We start from the raw sequence: 25235 nt of genomic DNA on the forward strand, positions 1-25235 counted from the left end.
TTATGAAAATCTCTAACATTTATGTTTACCAAATTATATTGGTTATAGATAAATTAATTTTCAATAATTGGATTTTCAATGTCACAGCTGCGTATTTGATAAGTCCGGCAATTTTATTTTTATACTTTGATATTTTTGCTCAGCTCTTATGTGTTAAAAGTAATATTCGGGACTAAATCACTGGCGCGTAAATATTGGTCTTCTTCCAATTGATAACAGCCGCTGTTGTAACGAAAATCAAATACGATTTACAAAATTTATATTCCATTATTCCATTTAAAGATGGGATAATGTTTTGACATGTGTAGCTACAATTTCTTGTGCGCCATTGCAGTAACATAAGGCGTCGAGTGAGAAACCGTGTGGTTCCGAGTCCTTTGGATGCTGTGTTTGTTTTTCATAGCTCAATCGATTTCTTCAGAGAGCAACGCACCATCGCCACCCACGCAACATAGAAGGAACTAATTAGAATTATTGCGGTCCTACAAAACACACACATACATACATAGATGCTAATTGAATCTTATCGCGAAACAGTTTTAGAGTTTTTTGTCCACTGCACCATGAAGCGTCAGAATGTGCGTACACTTTCGCTCGTAGTCTGCACATTTACGTATTTGTTGATCGGTGCAGCAGTCTTTGATTCGCTGGAATCACATACAGAGGCGAAACGTTGGGAGTTCCTACAGTGTAGGTGTTTGTATAATTATATTGAAAAGTCACGCAAATAAAAAGTTATATTAGTGAATAGTCAACAATAATGTAAATGTAAATGTAGTTTTAAACTAGTATGCATTTGTGCATCAATTATATTCAAGGATGCATACATATTTTTACTATATATGTATGTACATACATATTCGTTCCATTCATCCCTTACGGAAATGTAGAAGATGAAAGCGTAGCTTTCAAATAAAATGTCCTTAAAGCAATGAACTAGCATTTCAAAATCCAATAGTACGCTACTACTTACAATGATTTCTTATCATATTAACTCTTTCAGCTGTTAAGTCGAACTTTTTGAAGAAATATAATGTCACAGCAGAAGATTATCGGATGCTCGAAATAGTCATAATTGAGAATCGGCCACACAAGGCCGGTCCTCAGTGGAAGTTCGCCGGTGCCTTTTATTTTGCTACCGTGGTTCTGGCTATGATTGGTTATGGACATTCTACGCCAGTAACTATAGGAGGAAAGGCATTTTGCATGGGATATGCAATGGTATGAAAACCCCGAACTTTCAATATAATCAATATTCATTGAATGAAGCAACTATTTTCAGGTTGGAATCCCACTCGGGCTAGTCATGTTCCAGTCTATCGGTGAGCGTCTAAACAAATTCGCCTCGGTAATCATTCGACGTGCCAAGAGATATATGAACTGCTCCCACACGGAGGCCACTGAGATGAATCTTATGCTGGCAACGGGCATGCTATCCTCTATCATCATTACAACCGGCGCTGCAGTCTTCTCTCGATACGAGGGCTGGAGTTATTTTGATAGCTTTTACTACTGCTTCGTCACGCTAACGACTATAGGATTTGGAGACTATGTGGCGCTTCAGAACGACCAGGCATTAACCAATAAGCCAGGCTACGTGGCGCTCAGTCTCGTCTTTATATTGTTTGGACTAGCTGTGGTAGCTGCTAGCATTAATTTATTGGTGCTGCGTTTCATGACCATGTGAGTACAATCGAGAATACCAAAGATTCTTTAAAATTGCTCTGCACATCTATTTTTCTCATTTAAATAACTAATTTTAAATGAGTACAGTTCACCAAAATTTCTGGTGGGATTTTAAAAATATTGCCTGACAATACATTCATAATTGAATTTTCATCCTTTAGGCAAGCTGAGGACGCTAAGCGGGACGAGCAGGATGCACAGAACTTGGCTGCCGTAAACCAGCCAGTTACCTTCGAGGACGAGTACAATATGAATGGTAAGCTATTGGACCACGCCAACTACATGACCGAATACGACGAAACGGCATCCTTGTGCTCATGCACTTGCATAGGAGGAACACGCTGCTTGAACCACGAGCAGTTTATGGATCCCGACTTTCAGCCAACGGACATCATTGAGAGCACTTTGTCATTGAAGCGGGCGTCTGTCTGATATAGTCGGTTGCGGACATCGTCAGATGATCTGGACTAAAAGCCTTATCCATAAAACATTACAGTGCAAGTGATTAAGCAGAGAGATTGCTGCTGCCGCCCAATTGAGGCAAATGTACCCACATAGAAAACCCAACCATTAGCTCTACTCGTCGGTTGTTAGCTGGACTTCCCATTTACATATAATCAAATCTACAAATAATGTTTTGTAAATAGTCATACAAATCAAATTGAAACTTAATTACTCAAGTTTCCAAAACTTAAATAGTAGACACACCAAGAAAGTCTTTTAATGGACACATAAAGGAAGTGGCGCTTGAATATAGAAAAATAACCATTTTATAGTAAGGTTTCAAATGTATTAAATTAAAACTGTCTGCTCATTTGTATAGTAATATGTATTAGTATGTCCATACTTGTACATATAGGGTATGTAACGAAATAGCAATGTTTTGCTTAGATTTTTGTATAAAAAGTATTTATCACAGTTGCTGTGGTGGAGACTTCACAGCTTTTTAGTATGCTGTACTCATTCCGCATCCGAATCAGCTAGTATACACACATCGCCTAAAAAGTAAAGAAAAATATTCTGAAAAAAAAAAAAATTGAACGTGTGCCCCTGCTCGATCAGTTTTTTCGTAGTTTCGACAAAATAATCCCAATCATTTCTCGCATCTGTCGAAGCTCGCGGTCTTTGGAAGTCGCGAGTGACTATGCGTGAGATCGTCCACATTCAAGCGGGCCAATGCGGCAACCAGATAGGTGGAAAATTTTGGGAGGTCATTTCGGACGAGCACTGCATCGATGCGACGGGGACGTATTATGGCGATAGTGACTTGCAGCTGGAGCGCATTAATGTGTACTACAACGAGGCCACCGGTGCCAAGTATGTGCCACGAGCCATACTCGTTGACCTAGAGCCCGGAACTATGGACTCTGTGCGCTCAGGTGCCTTTGGCCAGATCTTTCGACCGGACAATTTTGTCTTCGGTCAGTCTGGAGCGGGCAATAACTGGGCGAAAGGACACTACACAGAAGGCGCGGAGCTGGTAGACTCGGTGCTGGATGTGGTGCGCAAAGAGTCTGAAGGCTGTGATTGCCTTCAAGTAAGTGACAGGAGACGCTAGGGAAGCTGCTTTAAAGGCAGACTGAATTAAATCTTTGGCCTTCTACAGGGATTTCAGTTGACGCACTCACTGGGTGGTGGTACAGGATCAGGCATGGGCACATTGCTAATATCCAAGATCCGTGAAGAGTATCCGGACCGCATTATGAACACATTTTCTGTGGTGCCCTCACCCAAGGTGTCAGACACAGTGGTGGAGCCCTACAACGCAACACTCAGCGTACATCAGTTGGTAGAGAACACGGATGAGACGTACTGCATCGACAACGAGGCACTTTACGACATTTGCTTCCGTACACTGAAGCTAACAACACCAACGTACGGTGATCTAAACCATCTGGTCTCTGCTACCATGTCGGGAGTGACCACTTGCTTGCGCTTTCCCGGTCAACTAAATGCTGATCTGCGCAAACTTGCAGTCAACATGGTTCCGTTCCCACGTCTGCACTTCTTCATGCCAGGATTTGCGCCATTGACATCACGTGGCTCGCAACAATACAGGGCCCTTACCGTGCCGGAGTTAACTCAGCAGATGTTCGATGCCAAGAACATGATGGCTGCTTGTGATCCGCGCCATGGTCGCTATCTGACCGTTGCAGCGATATTCCGAGGCCGCATGTCAATGAAAGAGGTCGACGAACAGATGCTGAATATACAGAATAAGAACAGTAGCTTCTTTGTGGAGTGGATACCGAACAATTGCAAGACCGCTGTTTGCGATATTCCGCCACGTGGTCTTAAGATGTCAGCCACGTTCATTGGGAACTCCACTGCTATCCAGGAGCTCTTTAAGCGTGTCTCCGAGCAATTTACTGCCATGTTCCGGCGCAAGGCGTTTTTGCATTGGTATACGGGCGAAGGCATGGATGAAATGGAGTTCACCGAGGCGGAGAGCAACATGAACGATCTGGTCTCAGAGTATCAGCAGTACCAGGAGGCTACTGCTGACGAGGAAGGAGAGTTCGATGAAGATGAAGAAGGTGGTGGCGACGAATAGGTTGATTCTACTACATTACCCTAACACAGACTTTGAGCGATTGTCCTACATATTGTCCTCTCTCTTTAACACATTACAAGCCACTTAAGCCAATAACATTGCCACCTAACATAACCGTCACAAAGAAACCAATGAAGAAGCAAACGACCGACAGACCAACTTAAAACTACACAAGCGCTTATACGTTGTTATCTAAGCTAATTATTATATTTAAGACTCCTGCCGATTGTACATATTTCTACACAATCATACACTCAACACATGTGGTGTTGTTCTCTCTGATATGGTAATAAAACGGACAAATTGTGAATACTTGAGGTGAATGTTCCGCACAATATCTTTTCTACATACATTACATTTTTGTTATTTTTTCGACTTTCAAGGTTAGTATCTCCGATTTTTATACCCTGTACCCAAAGGGTACAAAGTAGAAGAGCTAGAATTACCAATCTTGATATTCAGATTATCCTAGGTCGAGAGGGCGAGATTGTGTTTTTCTTTCTGATGCCCCTCCCACTCCCCTGTACATAACAGAAAAGGAAAAATGCCAACAGTATTAACAAAAAACAAAGTCTACTAATGCAAATATCTTTAATATTTCGTAGGAAAGCCTTTCTGTTTTAAAAACAGCGCTGCATCGACACTTAATTGACTAAACAAGGTGCTACACCCCTGTCAACCATGCTTTCTTGATTTCTTCGAATAATGTATCTAAATTCCTTTTGTTTTGCTGAGCAATAATTTTTATACCCTGTGGGGTGGTACAGGGTATTTAAGAGTTGAGCCTGCTCGACTTTAGCATTCCTTTCTTGTTACTTTTATATTTATTATTTCCGTCAAGCAAGGAGTGAACTTGTTTTATACTCTGTACATGAAATGTACAAGAGTATATTAGGTTTTGCGGGAGCTGAAAAATGTAACAGGCCGAAGGAGGCGTGGCAGACCCCACAAAGTATATATATTCTTGATCAGCATGACGAGACGAGTCGATCTAGCCCTGTCTGTCTGTCTGTCTGTCCGTCTGTCCGTCCGTATGAACACCTGGATCTCAGAGACTATAAGAGATAGAGACACCAAATTTTGCACAAAGATGCGTTATGTGTGTATTCTATACGAGTTTGTTTTATTTTTTTGATTTTCCCCCCCACTTCACCCCTATGGGGGTTTTCCCGATTTTCCATTCGTATAATCGCCTATATCTCGGAGACTATAAGACCTAGGAACACCAAATTTTAATCCCAGATGCCTTATGTGAATACGCAGAAAATGTATATTTTGGAATTCCCCTCCCTCCCCCCTCTACCCCGCAAATCGTTACTCCCGTAATTCTTGGAATTTCGTACTAAAATTTTGGAAATACCCCCAGTTGGTTATTATGTGTCCGTATGCCAAATTTCATTATGATAGACCGATTTAACAAGAAGTTATAGCCATAAATATATTTTCTGATGCAGCGCTGCCCGCGGCTGTTGTTGATGTTGCTGTTTGGTTGACTGTGAAAATGCTTACACATACACGAGTTGATGCGCATAGGCATACATACACTCACACAGACGCAATTGCTATGTAAATGTGCAATTATACGTGAGTTCGAATACCGAGAGAGGTAAAATCGATCAAATTTTTTTTTTTATTTTCTTAATTTTTTTATTTTCTATAATTATTGTAAACATATGTACAGAGTATTTCAAAGACGGGACACCCGACTTTATTCGTTTATGTTATCAATACATCCACTTACTTCTCCCTTGTCAGAATTCTCTCGATGCGGAATATGAGGCCAACTCCATTCTATGAGAAACACTCAAATATCTATTAAGCCATACTTGACCAGAGTTAAGACGTTTTGGATTAAGTTTTACTACTTTTTGGTTCGCATTTATTTTCCACCATAAAGTCCAAGCCTTTTCGTAATTGTCACCGTTTGATTGATGCGTAAGTTTCGCCGATGGACCCGAGCCTCAAGCAAACGACCGGCGACAGTTTCTTCAGATATTGTTGTATCGTTTTGATACCGCAGTTTGAGCTGGATATCTACAGATCCCCTACGGGGATCCAAATTATCCATTTGTAAAATCTTGCCATCGGCAGCCCAACGGGTCAACCTAACCTAACCTAATCTTGCTATACGAACTTTTAGAAGTTTGAACATCTTTCTTGATGTAGAACATGTGCTGTGGTGCGAGTTTTTCGGTAATGGTTAAAAGCACTAAAAACAATTATCCTACAGCAATACATATCTGTGTTGCAATAGCCTAAAACGTCATACAATTCTTTTGAAGTTTAAGGATTGATTTGCTCATGACTGGCGTACAACTTCTGTCATTAAATTATAATTCGTATAATCACAAACACACACAGACACGCATAATTATTGTACGCATATGTATGTACAGAGTATTTCAATGTCCGGACACCCGACTTTAGCTTCTCTACTTGTTACACAGTAGATTGGTTCCAGAAAAAGTCGTGTAAAATAGTAATTGATATGTTATTCTGAATCGTGCTAAATAGAATAAAGTCGTGCAACCATATAGTAAACATATAAAATGTTTAATTTTCTAGCCGTGTTTAATCAAAACCGTTTAAAAACAGAATTAGGTACTCTTGTACATTTCATGTACGTCGACAGACAATCAGCCATTCTTATTCATTAAAAAATCGACTAGTCCAATTTGAATTTAGTAAGTAAAAATCTGCCGATAAGTCTTTAAATGCGACGAATGGCAATCCTGTCAATGCTTCTATTTGACAGTTAAAAAGTCCCTTGAGGAAAAAGGCAAATCAGAAATGTATCCAGCTATTACGCCATGTTCCTCGAGATCTAGCTGCTTGCGCAGTCGAAAACTCATTCGACAACACCCGCTAGCCCAGTTGCTTAAGCCGACATCAGATTTTAAAACACCCATACCGGAGGACGAGACGCAGTGTGAAACTCATAGCGATTCATTGGTGTACCATAGCGATGAATCTACCGAGCAGAATAGGAACTCAAGTACTATAAGGCATACAAGAAGCTCCCGCAACACCATGAATTAATACTCAAAATTGACAAAATAAATGGTCTCTGGGCAGCTGCAAATATATTTTACGAACTAATGAGAGGAAATTAAGTTGACATAGGTTGAGTGAATATTTGTGACAGGAACAGTAGAGCCTTAAACATACATATATGTGTACATATTAATTAGCTAACTGAAAATATACAAGCGCAATTAAATAATACAATAATTTTGAGCTTAAACATCATCGAAAAGTCCTCGCGGCGGAGGTCCTACAATGCGGCTCTCATGCTCGTACTCATCGAGCGGCTGCTGCTCGTTAGTGGTGCCTTTGAAGCCTACTTGCACATGGGTGCTTACACCAAACCGTTCGTTAATTTCCTCGGAAAGCGAGCGTGGCACGCCCAGGGCAGAGGAGGAAGCCACAGCGGCATAATCATAGCCCTCACCATCTCGCAGCAATCCGTCGGCTGGCGTACGACTACCAGATAGTTGATCAACACCAACGGGGGCGCCGCCCAAGCTGCGATATTTGGAGGCATTGGTCAAGGGGTCACCGCCACGGCTAAAATCACGGCGTCTGGCCATGGCCTCTTCAGCTCTTTGGCGTCTGCGTTTTTCACGCGCTATAAGATCCTTGCCCTCCTGGACCAGTTCCGTAGCAAGGGTCTCATTCTGTAAAAACTGCTGAAAACCCAGCGCGTTCAACGCACGGCTTCCCACACTAAACCACGTGGCCAAACAGAATGCAAGCATACACATGGGAAAGTAAATGTTAAAGCCATTAGCAATGATTCCAATAACGTCCATGTGACCCATAATTTGGGTATAATAAGTTTCCATGATCCGCTGCAAGAACGTCGGAAATTTGGTCAATTATTATTCGGTGCTTATTTTGCTTTCGCTTTTAAGTTTTCTAACAAATATTTCACCTCTTTTCATCAAGTGTAAGGGCTACTCACCTTTTGTATTATGTGCGAATCCATGTGTATCAGACCCAAAAAGTTCAAGCACATAGGCGGCGTTAGGCGACAGAGAAGCATACCGCTGAAGATCAGACTGTGTTCGTTCGTCTGATGATGGGGTGCCAGGTAGTAGAGGTTGAGGAACCGTATGCGTAAAATGGTTGAATAGGTGCAATAGAAGAAATAGCAAAGCACGATCATGGAGAACAGCTCAATGGTAAAAAAGTCGTAGCTGGACTTAGCCACATTAATAACATTTGCGAATATGGATAAGACAGGATGACGGCTGAAGAACGTAAGTTCACTCCAAACGACCATGGCCGACATAACAGCGCTGAGAACACATAGCGTCTTAAGAAAAGGCGCCCTCAACAGACACTCCCAATACCATTGCACCGTGGGACTGTAGCATATACGGTCCAGCTGGGAACGCTGACGACTAAACTCGGTTTTGAAGCGGTGCTCCGCTGAGTGGATATTACGCGCTACATCCTCCAAATGCATAACTTTTTCCACCTGCACGCTCCACAGCGCTTCGGTGCGTTGCAATGTTTGCAAAGACTTTATGACTTGCTTGTGTATTCGAACCAGCGCCTTTTCCGAAGGCACGATAGTCGAGCTGGTGCCCCCGAGGCCGTTACCACCGCTACGCGCATAATTTCGACTAGCACGTTCCTGTAGCTCGATTGGCACCTTGCGCAAAATGGTCTCTACGCACGGTCGTAGCTCGTGATTGTTAGGCACGGCGCGGCTGATGCATTGCAACGACTCAAGTACATCGTCCACATGTTCCTCCGCTTCCGCCTTGTCAGTGCTCAGCTTGGCGGCCTTAAAATAGGCATATTGCAGTGTGTAGCCCGGCTTGGCATTGTTCCAGAGAGAGCGAGGCACCTCCACTAACGCGTAACCAAGAAGCAGCACGAGAAGAAATAGGCCCCATGTGTTAGACGCCGACGAGGCTATTGCCTTTAGCTTTTGCCAGTCAAGCGAGACGCCTTTGGCGGCTATGTAAATGAGCAGGACACCACAAATGAATAAGTAGGACCCGTAGTAGATGGCGTTTTCGATGAGCGCCGATTTAAGCTTGCCCTTGATGTTGAAGTCGCCGGCCTTTAGGTAAGATTGCATTAGAGGCATGATCAACCAGGTGAGGAACTGGGAGCTCCAGTATATGATGCGCCATAGATTGGGAAACACTGTCTCGGGAACCATGCCCCAAGGCGCCTGGCATTCTTGTTCAGTGGAAAGTGTTGATGTCGATATATTTATGCTGCCATTTTTAGGTACCAAATGCTCCGCCAGGCATTGACGGTACAGCGTCTGCGGAATAAGCAGTTCTTTGCCATCCATATGTTAACTTAGGTATGAATACTCACCGAGGTAACGTCTAAAGGTATGGTGAAAACAATAAGAAATGAGAAACACCATGCTGTCAGAACAGAGATCGTGACTAAGATGTGCTGACGTTGTATGTTGCCATATCGATACAGTGAGATGCTTGCGAGGAATAATGAGGCAATGATGCCAAAAGTTAGCAAGTATGCCATTCCTATGCTACTACTGTGTGGTTGATGTGTGCGGGGTTATATGTGCAGTTCAACTCCCAGGTAATGATGTCACGGCCGCAGCCTAAGCGGCGGCCTATTCCGAACCACCAGCTTTGTTGGTGTTGTCGGTGCTGTTTCGCGTTGTCCGCTTCTTTTGCAAATGTCGCGCAGTCTCGCGGTGCATCGCCTCGAGGCGTTCCAGAGCTTGCGACTTTAATGGCAGTAAGTGCGGTTTGCAGAAGACAAGTTCGTCCTTGTGTTCAAAAAAGAGTTTTCCTGTTGTTGGCTCGATAAGATCGATTCGCTCTTTCACTTTTCCCAGTAGCTCCTGCTCTACTGCCGACATGCTCGCATTTGCCGGCTACTCATCAAAAAGAGTCTGTACAGTCCAATTTCAACAAATAGGTATGTTAACGCGTAATTAGTGTTTTTCGATCGATTCGTCAAAGAACATAAAAGCAGGCGGCCACGCAGCCTTAAAGAACGGCCGCAAATTCCCTATAGTGTGTGTTAAAACAAGTGATATGGTTTAAGTGTGACACACACACGCACACAGTTACTTATAAATTTTATTTGTTTTATTTAGTTAAATATTGGTTTTTTATTATTCAACTACAATTGAACAGTCACTAAAACAGCCAGTCACCATTGAGTGGAACTTTTAAGACTCGGTCAGACGAGCTAATTCTGTGTAACTTTCATCAAATTCGGAATCTGTTGCAATGCTGTTAATAGTAGTTTGGACTAAATACAAAACAATACAACAGCCTGATTTTTAATATTGTAATGTTTTTGCTTTTGCCGTTTAGCACCGTTTAGTGCGAATATTTTTTTGGCCACCTACTATTACGACTATGATATTTCCATCACCAATTAGTCTTTAGTACTCATGAATTAATCGTTATTATTGAGAAAAAGTTACGAATGTGTTATGTAGAGTTGGACAATGTTGATAGGCCAAGGTGAAATGGAATAATAATGGAGTAATCTGAAAATTACGTGTTTTCCAACACATGAAATGCTGTTGTTAGTAACATTTAATTTGGCTACCGTCTATAATTGCCGGTTAGTTTGTTTACTTTTTATTCTTGTAAAATTTGGGCTTTTGGTTTTTTATTTTGGTTTTTTTTATTCGCGGAGCATTATTCAGTATTTCTTTGCAATTGCTCTTATACCTTGAATGCAATTTTTTTAAAGGTATAAGGGATGTAATAATCAAATTTGTATTTAGATATTTACCTAAGCCATTAGCAGAATAAGTTTGGCTATTTTTCCAGATGCCCCTACCACTGTTCCACTGTGAATAATTTTTTATATCCATAAATGTAATTCTTAATTATATTTTAAAAGTAACAATAGTATATTTTGTGTTACTCACTATTTTCTTATCATTTATTATAATAAACTCTTATACAAGTATTATAATAAACTCTTATATAAGTAGGACAGCCAAAAGTACCATTATTATTTCTTTCAGTTCTTCTTTGTTTGCAATTGCATTTCTTATATTCTCGATTTCTAATCAATGATGCATTTATTAGATTTTTGTAAAGTTTCATCGAAATCAATGGACTATGTTCTAATGTACAAATGTATATCCTATGTATCATGGCGTAGATGAATAGAAACTTTAGCAACAAGGTTAAATTAGTCGACTGTTGTGGAGAGACAGAGGTGTGTACAGGATTTCAACTTTACAATTCTACTTGTTTTTTAATATTCTAGCGAGAGGTGTTAGAAAGTGGATTTTCTTGGTCGACTCTTCGCTTAAGTCGTAATAATAGTTTCGCGTAGGCTTTGTCCCTAACATATTCAGGGTCTAATTTTTGAATAGCATTTTTCTTTCTGCTCGCTATGCAACTACTATGGGTAGCGACATGCTCCTCTTTGCAATAGTTGTGCAAATGTACTCCTTGTCGCTACTTTCTCTACACTTATAGAACTTTGCCTGATTGCGCTTACAGAATATATAATATACAAAAGGAACTGCTACTTCAGAAAGCATATATTAATTGCAGACGAGTATGGCAAGTGGAGGATCTTAAAAAATATTCCGTCGAAAAACTAAACATGATTTCAGTCTATGAAGAGATGTCTCTCCTTTTAGTGATATTTTTGTAGAGCTCCTGTAATTTTTGAAACTGTTCACCCAACTCTAGCCATAAATGTAATGCCCATGCTCTTGCAGCAGTTAAATATATTTATTTTAAAGATATACATAAATAATTTGCAGGTACAGTAAACAGCAGTTCAAACAAAAGTACCATCTACCATCGGTCCAGTATTAGAATTCTGGATGGAGCAGTCTGGCAACGCCCTTACACTAAATACAATCAGTTGGCAGCTTATTGTTATTGTTTTGTTGGCAGAAAGACAAAGTAGGTGAAACTACATTTTGGGTTTTGCAGAGCAGTCAACATTGGAGTAATTAGCAAGGATTTAAAATATATCTGGGAACCTAGTTTGAGAAAACTGTCAAGCAATGGATGCAGTACATATCGATGTGGAAAAAGCGCACGACTGCCGCACCAGCGGCGACGGCATGGAAGAAACGTCGACAGCAACAATAAAAGTAGAACAGACTCAACAGCAGCAGGTATTAACATAAATGTTTATGTATAAATATACATAAGTTCCTTGTGCCGAAGTTACTTTTTTTTACTATATCGAACAGCCCGATGCAAAGAAGACCAAACGCCCACAACTGTCGCGTAAGGACAGCACAGTGATGCAGGAAGAGGCCGTTGGTCGCAAATCCTCATCAAGTAGCACGTCCGGGCTGCCCTTACCAGGACTGCACACACTGTACAGACGACCAGATGTCGTGACCCGCAGCATTGCGCCAGCCATGCCAAAGGGCGAGCTGGTACAGCTGAAACCAAGATTGGTGCATGCCAGCGAAATTTTGCCAGAACATAAAAAATCGAAACCTCCGAAATTTGTACCATACGAGCCCTATCCAGGCGCTGTGAATCCGATGGATCCGCAGTCAGTTAGGCATAAGCCACAAAGGGTAAACAAGAATAATCTGGACATAGGCGTGCTGGTGGATCAAGTGTCAACGCTGCGGACCCAGGAACTCGATCCACTGGCCAAAGGCAGTGAAGAGAAGGCGGACAGTAATGAGGAATTAGAGCGATTGAAGGAGGAATTGACAAAAATTCGCGAAGAACGTGATCATTTCCTAGCCCAATACAAATTCCAGACTCAGGTGAACAGTGAACTTAAAAGTTTACTTGTCGCTTCCGTGGGCGAGGATTTGCAGACACGCGTCAATCTTTTGACTGAAGACAAACTGCAGCTGGCAAGAGCACTACTTGATACAGCCAACAATCTGACGACGCACACGGAACAAATAGAGTTTCTAGCCGGCCAATGCGAAGTGTGGCGTTCAAAGTTTTTGGCAAGTAGCGTTATGGTGGAGGAGCTGGCGCGCTGGAAGGCTGATCTCACGCAAAAGAATCAAATGCTTAACGAATCAACAAAGCAGCTTCTAAACGCAACCCATCAAATACGTGAAATTCAACTGGAAATGTTAAAGAATTTGAAGTTCTTGGCAAAGATACGATATTTAAACTTGCCCGCCACGGATGTGATCAGCCTAAGTGCCGAAAACTTGAATATACTACAGCAAATGGTGCTGCACTCTGGTGTAGGTATGCCTGAGGCCAATTTGAAACTTTCCAGCGCTAGCACAAGTCCGCTGTGTGAAGCAGAAAAGTACGCCGTAAAAGTAAGTTTCTAAAGCTGAACTGTTAACAAGTCTCCACACTCTCCACATACGATTACAAAACCATTAACTTTTCATTACCACTAGGCCTTACAATTCATTAGTCAGCCGCTAATGGCAACTGACGATGCCATACGTGCATTATTTGGTCAGGCACAACGCACACAGTTTGTGCTTCCCAAGGCAGAGATCGACAATCCAAGTGCCAGCAGTGAACAGGAAAAGTGAGGGATCATTAGCAATATTAGTTAAGTATTAAAAATGTCTTTGTAAATGTTCTGCATATTTTAATGTTTTACATTTTTCTATTAAGAAATTCAAAAGACAGAAATGCAATAAATGTAGCCAAATATTTTATCACTTGGCTCTCCTTTGAGTGCCGTAAAGGTCCAGCCTTCGTTGTGTGAATATAGGAATTTGTTGACGAACTTGTTCCACCAGCGAGAAATCCACATCGGCTACAAGTGTTTCTTCATCCACTCCAGCACTTTTCAAGACCTTTGCCCATGGATCAACAATCATGGAATGCCCGTAGGCAACGTAGTCAGCGCTGGTATCGCGTGCTGGGGAAGTAGTTACAACAAATAGTTGATTGTCATTGGCACGCGACCGTTGCAGCAGTTCCCAATGCAAGGGACCTGTGGTCATATTAAATGCAGCTGGATAGACAATCATTTCGCATCCTTCATTACGATACAATCGCGCCATCTCCTCGAATCGAATGTCATAGCATATGCCAACCCCTATTTTACGTCCATCAATATTAATTACACAGAAATCGTCGCCCGATGACAAAGTTTCTGACTCTTTGAATCGTACGCCGCCCTTTACATCAATATCAAACAAATGCATCTTGCGATGTTTGCCAATCAATTGGCCACTAGGATCCCACACCGTACAGGTGTTGTAGATGGCATCGTTCTCGCCCAGCTCTGGTATGGTGCCGCCGATGATGTAAATGTTATGTTTCTTGGCTATTCCGGATAATTGTTGCGACGTGTAGCCGTCTGGTATACGCTCCGAATATTCACGAAAGTATTTCGTGCCATAGGGGCAGTTGAAACATTCGGGTAAAGTTATTAGACGAGGCTTGTGCTCTTTCACAGCTGCCTCGATCTTACTTATGGCATTTTGCACATTAGCAGTTTTGTCCTTTGACCCCTTAAGCTGAAGAAGAGCCAGGCGCATGACTGTCATTTAAGCAATTATTTAATTGTATCACGTTCAAATAAATAAACGACTTACTACTGTTTGACTTGTTCATGGTACGTCACTGCAATTAAACAAAACTCTTATCTTTTGGTTTACGTGCTTGTGGGATACGCTTTGATAACAACAAAGCAAACTAACCACAGGTGTTTCCATTTGAAACAGTCTGGCATCACCAACTGGCTTCGAAGTATGAAAAATAATTCTACAGACAATTTGACTTCCATTGGTATGCACAACCATTAAAATACAAATATTAAATAAGAAGGAAAAACATTGATACTTCTTTTATTTTATATTTGTACGACAGTCACAGTCAAAACTGGAATGACAAAAACCAATTTAAAATGTAGGAAACTGAAATTTTGGCCAAATATAGTTTTTTTTTCAGCCGAAACAAATGCGATTCGACTCGGCCGTTTATTAGTAATCTTGTAGTTCGCGAAGTGGAATTCAAATTATTTTAAATATGTAGAATATTTGATGATTTGCAAGCAAAATATGTAAAATTATTCCTAACTTATATAATGATTATAAAGATTAGTGTTTAAATAAAATTTCAAACATTTAATATTTAACGCACTGTTTAGTTGATGGGCAGCGTTTGGATGGGATGGTCTACAATCAGTTTGAGATTCTTGTCTGGCCATTCAAACTCCAGCCGCTGAGTCGGTGCTTTATTACCATCAAGATTCGCGTTGGAAAAAGCTTCCATCATGCGCGGTACTAAATCGTCAGGAATCAGCACTTGAATCCAGTACCCGAGTATTGAGTAGGGATCATTTTTGCTAACAGCCGCTCCCGTAACAGTTTCCGCAACTAATGTCATCGCTAGATTCTGGGATTTAAAAGTAAAGTGCCTTCCATGGCGTATTCGATCTTTAATAGCCAACAGCAAATATTTTGCCGCATAAGGGGCTAATGTTATCTCAATACTCGACAAGGAAATACAGTCTGGAGCCGGCATCTGAAAGTCTAAGGGACATGATTTGTGCAGAGAGTTGCTGCTTAGAGACATCGATTGTGGAAATCGTGTCACTTCCCGTTTCACAAGTGTCACAGAATCGCGATTATTTTCGTCGGTGACATAGCGCTCGTTGAGCGTATGGAAGTCCACAATCTCTTGCTTAACTTGCGTCTGACGTTCCCTAAATGTAAACTCAGCATTGACGCCTGCCAGGTCAGAACCCTGCTTCTCTAAATCGTCCTGAAGGTTCAGCAGTGTTTCTGGGAACAATTCAAAAACGCTCCGCGCACGTCGCATATTAGTCACTAACCACTCTCCGCCTGTCTGTACATCTTGCCGCAAAAAGTTTAGGACTCCTCGTCCATTCCAACGTGAAGCTTGCTCCAGCTCCTCCTCGGTAACACCAACAATTTGACAAAAGTCCACCGTGCCAAATGGTGTTTCGATGCATGCCAACTGCGGGTCTTGTGCAACTAGCAGATTCTGTAGGAGCGTGTTCGCGCTACCATCCAGGCTCTTGCGCCAAGGAATGTTGTCTCCGAAGCACAGGCCGTTTCCAGTTTGAAAGCAGTAGAAAGCAATGGCTTGTAGCAGATTTGCCGGCCATGTTGGAGGCCTGACAGGTTTTTCTGGGCACTCCAACTCCTGTCGCAACTCAGTTTCGCTCTTTTGCAGCCGAAACGTGAGTTCGAAGCCCATACCGGAGCGTGTAGACTGTTCGCCGGCATCTCGCACATGCACACGTGAATCTCCATGTAGGTCACTTAGTCCAAAACTTACGTAGTGCCAGTGGGGCGGGACTTTTCTATCTGCGTCGCCGTTGTTGTTATACATACTGATGTAGTCCAATGGATCCTGGCCTCCGAGCCAATACTTTAGAAGCGTAGTTACTTGTAGAGGATTTGGCTGGTCCGGATATAACTGTTGCAGATGTTGGATTAACGCTTTCAGTCCTTCTCCAACTGCATTTTGTTGATCGCTGACGGCTGCTGAAGCCATAGCAGGTGGTGCTTGTGTTTGTATGTATGTTTTTTTGTAGTTGAGTCCAGGCCTTTTTTGTTTACATATATTATTTATTTATTTTCCTTTATTCATTAATTGTTTCATGGCCTTTTAAGTCCATCCGACGGTTCCTTTTATTTTACTTTATTTTGTGCAATGAAAACACAAACAACATGTAAACAATTTTAAATAGTCAAGTTGTATTATTTGATAGGGGGACGGTCACCGATAAAAGCACTCGTTCTCGATCGGAGAAGACAAGTGCTGTCTATCGCAAGTGCTGTACAACACAAATAGGTGCATTCTAGGGCCGAGTTGCATGTGGATTGGCAGGTCTGGGATCTGGGATCACATTCATCGTTTCCGTCCATAGGATTTAATTTCCTAAATTCTGTAGCGGGTACGTGGACGGTGTGATGCATACAGACGTTGCAGAATTATCTAAATTCTTCTTCTTGGCTCGAAAAATGATCAATAAATATATAAATATCTACATACATTTTCCAAAATACATTTTTGCTTAACATACGCAAAAAAACAAGCTCCACCAGATAAAAGCCGGTAAAATATGAGAATATTTATTTTCCGATATATCGTAGTAAAACTCGATGCATAAAGCTTTGCATCTTAATATCGATATACATCCCAAAGTGGTTCCTTTCCTAAATTACGGGTTGGAATAAAGAGTGGCAGCGTGGCGTTGGGTACAAAAAGTGGCAGCGCTGAGTGTCAGCTGTGCACATTTGGTGTACATTGTTGATGATAATTTGATCACGTAAGTTTTTCAAATCTATAAAGAAAAAACGCAAATGAATGTAATTTTTGGTGTTCAGGATGTCTGCAACCACTGTCCTTCGATCTTTGCTGCATGAGCTGCGTCAGGCAGCGCCAAATGGATGCATCAAGGATTCGTTAGCGGCACGTTACATTTTAGCACAATTTAAAAAGTTTAAGACAACCGATCAGCAACTGTGCAAAGCCCGTAACGAAGCGGTCTTTCTGGGCCAGACATATCTTACATATTTGACGAGCACTCGTAATTACAATGAGCTACACAAGGAATACCATGGACGTGGCGAACGTTCGGTGAAGGAAACAGCGGATTTGGTGGGCTTCAAACTACCAACGGATCCAAAGTGAAACAACGTTTCATGGATATATGGATATTTTTGCATAGTTTTATTAGTGATTAGCGGTGAATAGTTATGGTTGTAAAGTTTAACGTGCAGCATTCTATTGTATCATAGTCCTTATCAAGGCAAACACACGATAAGACACACTCATGAGCTGTCAAGTATAAATAAATAAATGTGTATGCACGTTTTATATATTATTTATACTGTTCCTTACCTGTTTAAATGTGTCTACCGAAAGGGCCAAAAAACCCATAGCGCTGAGCTCAGCGGGTCTTTGAGAACGCAACATTATCAAAAGGAGTTGTTTTTTGTAGGCCTGCGAGGCATTGTACCAGGTATGGCTGTATGCAGCTTGACCCACATAGGTACTCTGAAAAAATTATTAGTTACATATGAAGATATGTTTAAATTGAACGCACAAATATGTTTCTTACCAGCGAGGTTATAAGTTCTCCATAATAACAGATCAAATACAGCTGAGCAATAGCCGTGAATATAAAAATCAAATATGAAACACCTTCCAGATCCAAACCCTGCAATAAAATATAAACTCCAACAGTGCAAAACACCCCTGCAGTGGTAATTAAATTTAAAATCAGTGACTCGCCAAAGATGCTGTTAATCTCCTTTTGTATTCTGCAATGGAAAAAAACTGTTGATATTGTTATCCAATCAGTGTTCTGTGGCTCCACTCACTCCATTAGCCTTTGATGCTTTACAACTAAATGTGCTAAGAACTCGCAATCTGCAACATCGTGCTGCCTGTCAGGCTGATATGCTTGAAGAGTACGTCCGATGTAATCAAAATGCATACAAAGCTGCCCCACAAAGCAAACCATCCACAAATCCAGTCCCATATTGGAATTAACCATCACAAGAGTGTGTAAATTTTCTCCTAGGTAAGTACCAATATATCCCACAAGTGAGGGCTTCTCCGCGTCCAGGCTTATGAACGGATAGTAATGAAGATAGCTGAACTGGGCATGCTGACGACCCATATGCAGCCAATCGCGAACATACATATACATCGATTCCAGTAAGGGACCTTCTACCATCAGGGCACTGGCGCCAAAGTAGAGAGCAATTAGAATCCGTAAGGCTCGGGACCAGTAGTATTTCTCGACCTGGTACTGCAGACGCATGGGTGTCGTTTGAGGATACAGTTCCGCAAGTCTTGCATGTACGCGCTGAATGCTGGACCGATGCCACAAATAAGTTACAAATTTGGTGTCTGAGTTAATAACAAATGTTATTTCAGTTGCATATCTCATGATAAGAGATATGTGAGTCTCTTTGAAGTCCATTTCGTAGAGGCGATAAATCATAATGCAGTTGAAGAAAGTGTGAATGACACCACAGAAGATATAGAAGACCCACATCAGCAGTTCTAGCCAAGCTGACTTCGATCGTCTCAGTGCATCGTAGCCCATTAGACGAAAGGCCGTCTCTGGCATCCAGAAGAAGTCGTCGAAGGAATACAGCACAGGCGCCATCCCTAAGCGATATGTTCCAAGAACAGGCGTTGAATAGTATTTTAAGCAATAAACCGTGCGGAAAATTTGCGGTTTTGATCAATTTGTCGCTTTCATGTGGTTTGGCTAACACCTTTCTAATTAGTCTGTTTGGAAATTATCTTACATACATACATATGTATGTGTATGTACTAATGTGTAAAGCCGCACACTAGATAACAGGATTTCTGTGGTCATCTATGTTACTAAAGATGTATAGTATGGCATTAATAAATATTCAAGAATATTCAAGAATATAATTTTAAATATTTAATAAAAACGGAAAAGTTTCGCATTGTCACAAACTCGTTTTAGCATTCGGGGCTTCATATATTCAAACCGTTCCATATCGGTAAAAATTTCAGAACACAAATTTCTTTGTTTTAGATCTGTCTATACAGATTATAGTACATGAAATGTACAAGAGTAGATACACCAAATTTTGCACAAACACTATTATTAAAATTTCATTCGTTTAATTTTGCCCCCTACTCCTCCGATAGAGGGGGTTTTCCGTAACACCTTTCGTATAATCATCTATATCTCGGACACTATAAGAGGACACCAAATTTGAGTTTTTAGATGCTTATGTGAATACGCCGAAAATATGTATTACGGAATTGGAATTCTGCACTCAAATTTGGCAAATACCTGCAATTAGTGGTTATGTGTTCGTATTGTTTGATCATGATAGGCCGATTTACAAGGAACTTATAGTTATATAATCTCTCACCAAGCACTACTCGCATCTGCTGATTGAAAAAGACATGTCCGCCTGTCTGTATCTAAACATGTTCGTTAGTCAATCCGTACGTCTATCTATCTGGATGAACGTTTTGATTTAGGAAAGAAGTGAGCCCACATTGATCAAACTCTCCTAGCACCTAGGCAAAAGAGGAGCCCCCCCTCCCCCCCCCCTTCCTCCTCTACAGAATTTTAATTTCTTTTTATTTTTGTTACAAATTTAACCCTAATTGCTTAAGTTATGAGCGAAACAAATTTTGTCCTAATGTTTATTACGCCCACAAACTGCAGTATCAAATTCCCTCTTCTCTTGTTGTTATGGTTTCTTAATTCATGAAGTTATAATAATTACCTTACCAGGTCCCAACGGATCTTGCTTAGGTCGCACATTTCTAAGCCCGTGTTTGCATCATCAGGTGTGCCTCAATGTAACCATCTGGACCCCTTACTTTTTACATTATTTATTAATACCTCACCTCTATCTTGTCACACTCTCATATGGTGATGATGTGAAACTTATTCTGACTTACAAAGAACCTTCTCATTTTCATCGCCTGCAGGATGATCTGAACTGCAAGCAATCTTGATGGTTAGCTAACCACTTGCATCTCAATTGCTCTAAATGCCTCATTTAGTCACTTATACGATTGACAATGTGCCATTGGAGCGTATTTCGACTGTTGAAGACCTTGGGGTTCTTTTTGATTAATTAAACGTTGGTCCAAGGAATTTAATGACCCTTATACCACTAAGCTTCTCTACACTGCTCTAGTACGCACTGTGCTTGAATACTGCTCATGCGCTTGGTCTTCGCAGTATAGAAAGCATCAGGAAAGTATTGAGTTTGTTCAGAAGCAATTCCTTATTTTTGCTCTACGTGGTTTAAGCTGGGATCCCGATCTCTGCTTGCCATCGTACTTTAGTAGAATGATGCTTATAAACCTTCCTTCCTTAGTAAATCGTAGGACGGTTCCACAAGTTGGTTATCGGTGAGGTTGACTCCTCTGCCCTCTTAGGTCGCCTTTCAGTTCCTTGTAGACCAACAATAGAATAAATTTCCTTCTCTACTTACTTTAGGTTTAGTTTGCTAGGTCTATAATGTCTCTGACCACATATGGCTGTGAATCGGGGCATAGCTGGCCAACTGGCAAATAAAATTCCCCCAACGTGTCGGAGGCATTAATAAACGTTATTGTACAGCTTTTGCTTAGGCTTTCTTATCTTTCAAGTTGAGATTATAATGTTACATTAATTGTATCATATATATTTAAATTTGTTTATTTTAATATACATAAATTGTTATTTTAATAATTATATTCGACGGAACTATTGTTGATGTACTAAATAAATAAATAAATAAATGATTGGCACGCATCTAATACAGTGACGAAAGTTTGTTCAAGAAAAGGGTATTTTACTGTCAGTCTTGCACATCTGCCACATTATATCTAGTTAATCCTTGTTTTGCATCCTCATTTTAAAATGTGAAAAATAAATGAACATATATGGAAAATACATCTACACTTTTCGTTGGAGTAAGCATTTATGCACTTTGTTCCTATTTGGCCTTTAAAAGCTGATCCCAAAAAAAAAGAAGTTTTCGCACGTAAATTAAAATGAATTTGTTGTCAAATTAAAAAAAACACATGGTACTTTGCGTTGCATGTGGCACTGCCACTAATCCGGTTAAACCAGAAACGATCTTGTTCCGCCTAGTGTAATATGATTAAGTAATAAATAAGTATCAAGCGCAAATCTTTTATCTACATATGTACATAAACTATGTATATTAGAACGCATGTTGTGAATTTTAAATTCAAAGCCAATTATTCTCTATATATTCAACCTTATGAAATTTTAATGTCTCCTGCTTCCTGCACAACCTGTTAACCTATTAATTACACAGTGGCAAACGGATGCATTAAGGACTCGTTAGCGGCACGTTACATTCTGACGGAATTTAAAATGTTCAAGACAGCTTGACTGCAATTGTGTGTAGCCGCCTTTCTGGGCCAGACATATCTTACGTATTTAAAGAGTGCATTTGGGGGGCTTCAAGCTACCAACTAATCAACAGTGAAACCATGTTCTTTTTATACTCTGTACATGAAATGTTCAGAAGTATATTAGGTTTGCGCGAGCTGAAAAATGTAACAGGCAGAAGGAGGCGTGGCAGACCCCACAAAGTATATATATTCTTTATCAGCATGACGAGACGAGTCGATCTAGCCCTGTCTGTCTGTCTGTCCGTCCGTATGAACAGCTGGATCTCAGTTGTTGATGTTGCTGTTTGGTTAACTGCTAACATGTTTACACAGACACGAATAGATGCGCATAAACATTCATACACTCACATAGACGCAATTGCTTTGTATATGTGCAATTATACACCCTTTACGTGAGTTCGAATACCAAAAGAGGTAAAATCGATCCAATTTTTTTTTTTTTTAATTCTCTTACTTTTTTAATTTCTATAATTATTCTAAACATATGTACAGAGTATTTCAAAATCGGGACACCCGACTTTAGCTTTTTTACTTTTTATACCCTGTACCTAAGGAGTAAAAGCGTATATAAGTTTTGTGCAATTGTACACATCTGTACTGAACATTTACACGAACATATTGCCACGCATAGATAGACATAGACACAATGTATTCTTTTAAAACTGTATGTACGTGTTATGTAGTTTTGATTTTATTAATTTTATTTAATTAGTTTAATCTTAAAAAAATCAACTAAAAAATATTTGCTTTTGCTTATATGGGATTCGGTACAGGGTATTTAAGGGTCGAGCCCACTCAACTCGAGCTTTTCATTCTTGTTGTAATATACATAGTATTCTATTGTATCATAGTCCTCATCAAGGCAAACATAAGACACACTCATGAGCTGTCAAGTATATTTAAATAAATGGGTATGCACGATTTATATATTATTTACAATGTTCCTTACCTGTTTAAATGTGTCTACCGAAAGGGCCAAAAATCCCATAGCGCTGAGCTCAGCAGGTCGTTGAGAACGCAACATTATCAAAAGGAGCAGTTTTTTGTAGGCCTGCGAGGCATTATGCCAGGTATGGCTGTAAGCAGCTTGACCCACATAGGTACTCTGAATAATAATATTGGATACATATGAAGATATGTATGAATTTAACATACAACTATGTTTCTTACCAGCGAGGTTATAAGTTCTCCATAATAACAGATCAAATACAGCTGAGCAATAGCCGTGAATATAAAAATCAAATATGAAACACCTTCCAGATCCAAACCCTGCAATAAAATATAAACTCCAACAGTGCAAAACACCCCTGCAGTGGTAATTAAATTTAAAATCAGTGACCCGCCAAAGATGCTGTTAATCTCCTTTTGTATTCTGCAATGGGAAAAAACTGTTGATATTGTTACCCAATCAGTGTTCTGTGGCTCCACTCACTCCATTAGCCTTTGATGCTTTACAACTAAATGTGCTAAGAACTCGCAATCTGCAACATCGTGCTGCCTGTCAGGCTGATATGCTTGAAGAGTACGTCCGATGTAATCAAAATGCATACAAAGCTGCCCCACAAAGCAAACCATCCACAAATCCATTCCCATATTGGAATTAACCATCACAAGACTGTGTAAATTTTCTCCTAGGTAAGTACCAATATATCCCACAAGTGAGGGCTTCTCCGCGTCCAGGCTTATGAACGGATAGTAATGAAGATAGCTGAACTGGGCATGCTGACGACCCATATGCAGCCAATCGCGCACATACATATACATCGATTCCAGTAAGGGACCTTCTACCATCAGGGCACTGGCGCCAAAGTAGAGAGCAATTAGAATCCGTAAGGCACGGGACCAGTAGTATTTCTCGACCTGGTACTGCAGGCGCATGGGTGTCGTTTGAGGATACAGTTCCGCAAGTCTTGCATGTACGCGCTGAATGCTGGACCGATGCCACAAATATGTTACAAATTTGGTGTCTGAGTTAATAACAAATGTTATTTCAGTTGCATATCTCATGATAAGAGATATGTGAGTCTCTTTGAAGTCCATTTCGTAGAGGCGATAAATCATAATGCAGTTGAAGAAAGTGTGAATGACACCACAGAAGATATAGAAGACCCACATCAGCAGTTCTAGCCAAGCTGACTTCGATCGTCGCAGTGCATCGTAGCCCATTAGACGAAAGGCCGTCTCTGGCATCCAGAAGAAGTCGTCGAAGGAATACAGCACAGGCGCCATCCCTAAGCGATATGTTCCAAGAACAGGCGTTGAATGACCTTTTAAGCAAGGTAGCGGAAGGTTTGCGCTTTCATGTGGTCTGGCTAACAGCTTTGTAATTAGTCTGATTATTATACACCAGACAACAGGATTTCCATTCATGCCGTAACGTATACGTCTATGCTGCTAATAATATAATTCATCGATACGAATAAATGATCATACATATATCAGAGAAACACTAGTGAAAATGTTAATGTCGGGCGTCCCGACATTAAAACCCTTTGAACCCAGTGTAGAATATTCATATAAATTAAAAAAAAAAAAATGAAAACTGAAATAAAAACTTTAAACGAAATTCTATTAAAAATGAAAAGTTTTGATCAATGATACCATCTTTGGGAAACAAACTCACGTGAAGGGTGTGACTGCACGTTTGATTGTTGGGTGCTGGGCATAAAGAAATTTGACAATTAACTAATTTCTCGCAAATGGCTTCCATTTTATGCTTCCGGTTTAACCAGTAATAAAACTTTTCTGCGTAGTGTAACACGATTAATTATATCTATATAAATTATGTACTTGTGTATTGGAACGCATGGTGTGAAAGGAAATTCCATAGCCAATTATTCTCTAAATACTTAACCTTATTAAATTTTAATAGATAGTGCTTCCTGTCCCTATTTACATTTTATCCAAAACGGCTAAAGGAAACAGGAACACAAATAATGCCCATTCTCCATGCCCTACGCCATTGCAGGTAGCGGTATTTTAATAAATCAATGAGAGTTATGCTCTCACAATAACAATGTCTTGCTTGTACCTAAATCTAGATTCCTAACAATCAAGGACCTCTCAATCATTAAAAATTTATTTTATAATTCGAATTCCACTGCACTTGCCAAGGACACAATCGGGGTAACTGACGCTTCACATATACAGAAATCGGGCTTAAAGATAAAAATTAT

The 25235-nt window shown here is 40.5% G+C and overlaps 10 protein-coding genes across 10 annotated transcripts; 4 read left to right on the forward strand and 6 right to left on the reverse strand.

The window, feature by feature from the left end:
• The first annotated feature begins 231 nt into the window (after positions 1 to 231).
• On the forward strand, positions 232 to 2448 carry LOC115625285 (two pore potassium channel protein sup-9). Its single transcript, XM_030520295.1, has 4 exons — positions 232 to 690; positions 1004 to 1221; positions 1283 to 1683; positions 1848 to 2448. The coding sequence occupies exons 1-4, from the start codon at positions 510 to 512 to the stop codon at positions 2116 to 2118; spliced, it is 1071 nt and encodes a 356-aa protein (XP_030376155.1). The 5' UTR covers positions 232 to 509; the 3' UTR covers positions 2119 to 2448.
• A 252-nt stretch (positions 2449 to 2700) lies between these two features.
• On the forward strand, positions 2701 to 4557 carry LOC115625518 (tubulin beta-2 chain). The gene is made up of 2 exons (XM_030520582.1): positions 2701 to 3223; positions 3293 to 4557. Exons 1-2 carry the CDS (start codon positions 2831 to 2833, stop codon positions 4238 to 4240), a joined length of 1341 nt encoding a protein of 446 aa, XP_030376442.1. The 5' UTR covers positions 2701 to 2830; the 3' UTR covers positions 4241 to 4557.
• A 2749-nt stretch (positions 4558 to 7306) lies between these two features.
• LOC115625517 (LMBR1 domain-containing protein 2 homolog) lies at positions 7307 to 9785 on the reverse strand. The gene is made up of 3 exons (XM_030520581.1): positions 9584 to 9785; positions 8205 to 9527; positions 7307 to 8091 (listed from the first exon to the last, which is right to left on the reverse strand). The coding sequence occupies exons 1-3, from the start codon at positions 9752 to 9754 to the stop codon at positions 7480 to 7482; spliced, it is 2106 nt and encodes a 701-aa protein (XP_030376441.1). The 5' UTR covers positions 9755 to 9785; the 3' UTR covers positions 7307 to 7479.
• A 25-nt stretch (positions 9786 to 9810) lies between these two features.
• Positions 9811 to 10363, reverse strand: LOC115625521 (BBSome-interacting protein 1). Its single transcript, XM_030520586.1, has one exon. The coding sequence runs from the start codon at positions 10098 to 10100 to the stop codon at positions 9849 to 9851; it is 252 nt and encodes an 83-aa protein (XP_030376446.1). The 5' UTR covers positions 10101 to 10363; the 3' UTR covers positions 9811 to 9848.
• Positions 10364 to 12143: 1780 nt separating this feature from the next.
• On the forward strand, positions 12144 to 13841 carry LOC115625519 (golgin-45). The gene is made up of 3 exons (XM_030520583.1): positions 12144 to 12350; positions 12429 to 13487; positions 13572 to 13841. The coding sequence occupies exons 1-3, from the start codon at positions 12237 to 12239 to the stop codon at positions 13710 to 13712; spliced, it is 1314 nt and encodes a 437-aa protein (XP_030376443.1). The 5' UTR covers positions 12144 to 12236; the 3' UTR covers positions 13713 to 13841.
• On the reverse strand, positions 13747 to 14828 carry LOC115625520 (omega-amidase NIT2). The gene is made up of 2 exons (XM_030520584.1): positions 14730 to 14828; positions 13747 to 14674 (listed from the first exon to the last, which is right to left on the reverse strand). Exons 1-2 carry the CDS (start codon positions 14746 to 14748, stop codon positions 13842 to 13844), a joined length of 852 nt encoding a protein of 283 aa, XP_030376444.1. The 5' UTR covers positions 14749 to 14828; the 3' UTR covers positions 13747 to 13841.
• A 215-nt stretch (positions 14829 to 15043) lies between these two features.
• LOC115625109 (suppressor of fused homolog) lies at positions 15044 to 16976 on the reverse strand. The gene has a single exon (XM_030520015.1). It carries the CDS (start codon positions 16657 to 16659, stop codon positions 15280 to 15282), a length of 1380 nt encoding a protein of 459 aa, XP_030375875.1. The 5' UTR covers positions 16660 to 16976; the 3' UTR covers positions 15044 to 15279.
• Positions 16977 to 17328: 352 nt separating this feature from the next.
• On the forward strand, positions 17329 to 17995 carry LOC115625110 (protein FMC1 homolog). Its single transcript, XM_030520016.1, has 2 exons — positions 17329 to 17437; positions 17496 to 17995. The coding sequence occupies exon 2, from the start codon at positions 17497 to 17499 to the stop codon at positions 17800 to 17802; it is 306 nt and encodes a 101-aa protein (XP_030375876.1). The 5' UTR covers positions 17329 to 17437; position 17496; the 3' UTR covers positions 17803 to 17995.
• LOC115625460 (odorant receptor 85f-like) lies at positions 17896 to 19291 on the reverse strand. Its single transcript, XM_030520507.1, has 4 exons — positions 18495 to 19291; positions 18233 to 18434; positions 18013 to 18168; positions 17896 to 17949 (listed from the first exon to the last, which is right to left on the reverse strand). Exons 1-4 carry the CDS (start codon positions 19289 to 19291, stop codon positions 17896 to 17898), a joined length of 1209 nt encoding a protein of 402 aa, XP_030376367.1.
• A 3546-nt stretch (positions 19292 to 22837) lies between these two features.
• On the reverse strand, positions 22838 to 24288 carry LOC115625461 (odorant receptor 85f-like). The gene is made up of 4 exons (XM_030520508.1): positions 23492 to 24288; positions 23230 to 23431; positions 23009 to 23164; positions 22838 to 22945 (listed from the first exon to the last, which is right to left on the reverse strand). The coding sequence occupies exons 1-4, from the start codon at positions 24286 to 24288 to the stop codon at positions 22838 to 22840; spliced, it is 1263 nt and encodes a 420-aa protein (XP_030376368.1).
• Positions 24289 to 25235: the final 947 nt, after the last annotated feature.

This window comes from Scaptodrosophila lebanonensis, unplaced genomic scaffold (assembly GCF_003285725.1).
Source record: "Scaptodrosophila lebanonensis strain 11010-0011.00,11010-0021.00 unplaced genomic scaffold, SlebRS2 tig00000072-arrow-pilon, whole genome shotgun sequence".
Taxonomy (NCBI): Eukaryota; Metazoa; Arthropoda; class Insecta; order Diptera; family Drosophilidae; genus Scaptodrosophila; species Scaptodrosophila lebanonensis.

Bases quoted from the DNA above. Each gene is read 5' to 3' on its own strand.
- LOC115625521 (XM_030520586.1), bottom strand. From the start codon at position 10,100: ATGTCGGCAGTAGAGCAGGAGCTACTGGGAAAAGTGAAAGAGCGAATC.
- LOC115625109 (XM_030520015.1), bottom strand. From the start codon at position 16,659: ATGGCTTCAGCAGCCGTCAGCGATCAACAAAATGCAGTTGGAGAAGGA.
- LOC115625460 (XM_030520507.1), bottom strand. From the start codon at position 19,291: ATGGCGCCTGTGCTGTATTCCTTCGACGACTTCTTCTGGATGCCAGAG. The intron at 18,435-18,494 runs GTGAGTGGAGCC...TTTCCATTGCAG, and splicing joins AAGCATCAAAGGCTAATGGA to AATACAAAAGGAGATTAACA. The intron at 18,169-18,232 runs GTAAGAAACATA...TAATTTTTTCAG, and splicing joins GAGAACTTATAACCTCGCTG to AGTACCTATGTGGGTCAAGC.
- LOC115625110 (XM_030520016.1), top strand. From the start codon at position 17,497: ATGTCTGCAACCACTGTCCTTCGATCTTTGCTGCATGAGCTGCGTCAG.
- LOC115625518 (XM_030520582.1), top strand. From the start codon at position 2,831: ATGCGTGAGATCGTCCACATTCAAGCGGGCCAATGCGGCAACCAGATA. The intron at 3,224-3,292 runs GTAAGTGACAGG...GGCCTTCTACAG, and splicing joins AAGGCTGTGATTGCCTTCAA to GGATTTCAGTTGACGCACTC.
- LOC115625517 (XM_030520581.1), bottom strand. From the start codon at position 9,754: ATGGCATACTTGCTAACTTTTGGCATCATTGCCTCATTATTCCTCGCA. The intron at 9,528-9,583 runs GTGAGTATTCAT...CTTATTCCGCAG, and splicing joins TACCTTTAGACGTTACCTCG to ACGCTGTACCGTCAATGCCT. The intron at 8,092-8,204 runs GTGAGTAGCCCT...ACGTTCTTGCAG, and splicing joins ATTCGCACATAATACAAAAG to CGGATCATGGAAACTTATTA.
- LOC115625461 (XM_030520508.1), bottom strand. From the start codon at position 24,288: ATGGCGCCTGTGCTGTATTCCTTCGACGACTTCTTCTGGATGCCAGAG. The intron at 23,432-23,491 runs GTGAGTGGAGCC...TTCCCATTGCAG, and splicing joins AAGCATCAAAGGCTAATGGA to AATACAAAAGGAGATTAACA. The intron at 22,946-23,008 runs GTAAGGAACATT...TATACTTGACAG, and splicing joins CGGTAGACACATTTAAACAG to CTCATGAGTGTGTCTTATGT.
- LOC115625519 (XM_030520583.1), top strand. From the start codon at position 12,237: ATGGATGCAGTACATATCGATGTGGAAAAAGCGCACGACTGCCGCACC. The intron at 12,351-12,428 runs GTATTAACATAA...TATATCGAACAG, and splicing joins AACAGACTCAACAGCAGCAG to CCCGATGCAAAGAAGACCAA. The intron at 13,488-13,571 runs GTAAGTTTCTAA...CATTACCACTAG, and splicing joins CAGAAAAGTACGCCGTAAAA to GCCTTACAATTCATTAGTCA.
- LOC115625285 (XM_030520295.1), top strand. From the start codon at position 510: ATGCTAATTGAATCTTATCGCGAAACAGTTTTAGAGTTTTTTGTCCAC. The intron at 1,222-1,282 runs GTATGAAAACCC...AACTATTTTCAG, and splicing joins TTTGCATGGGATATGCAATG to GTTGGAATCCCACTCGGGCT. The intron at 1,684-1,847 runs GTGAGTACAATC...TTCATCCTTTAG, and splicing joins GTGCTGCGTTTCATGACCAT to GCAAGCTGAGGACGCTAAGC.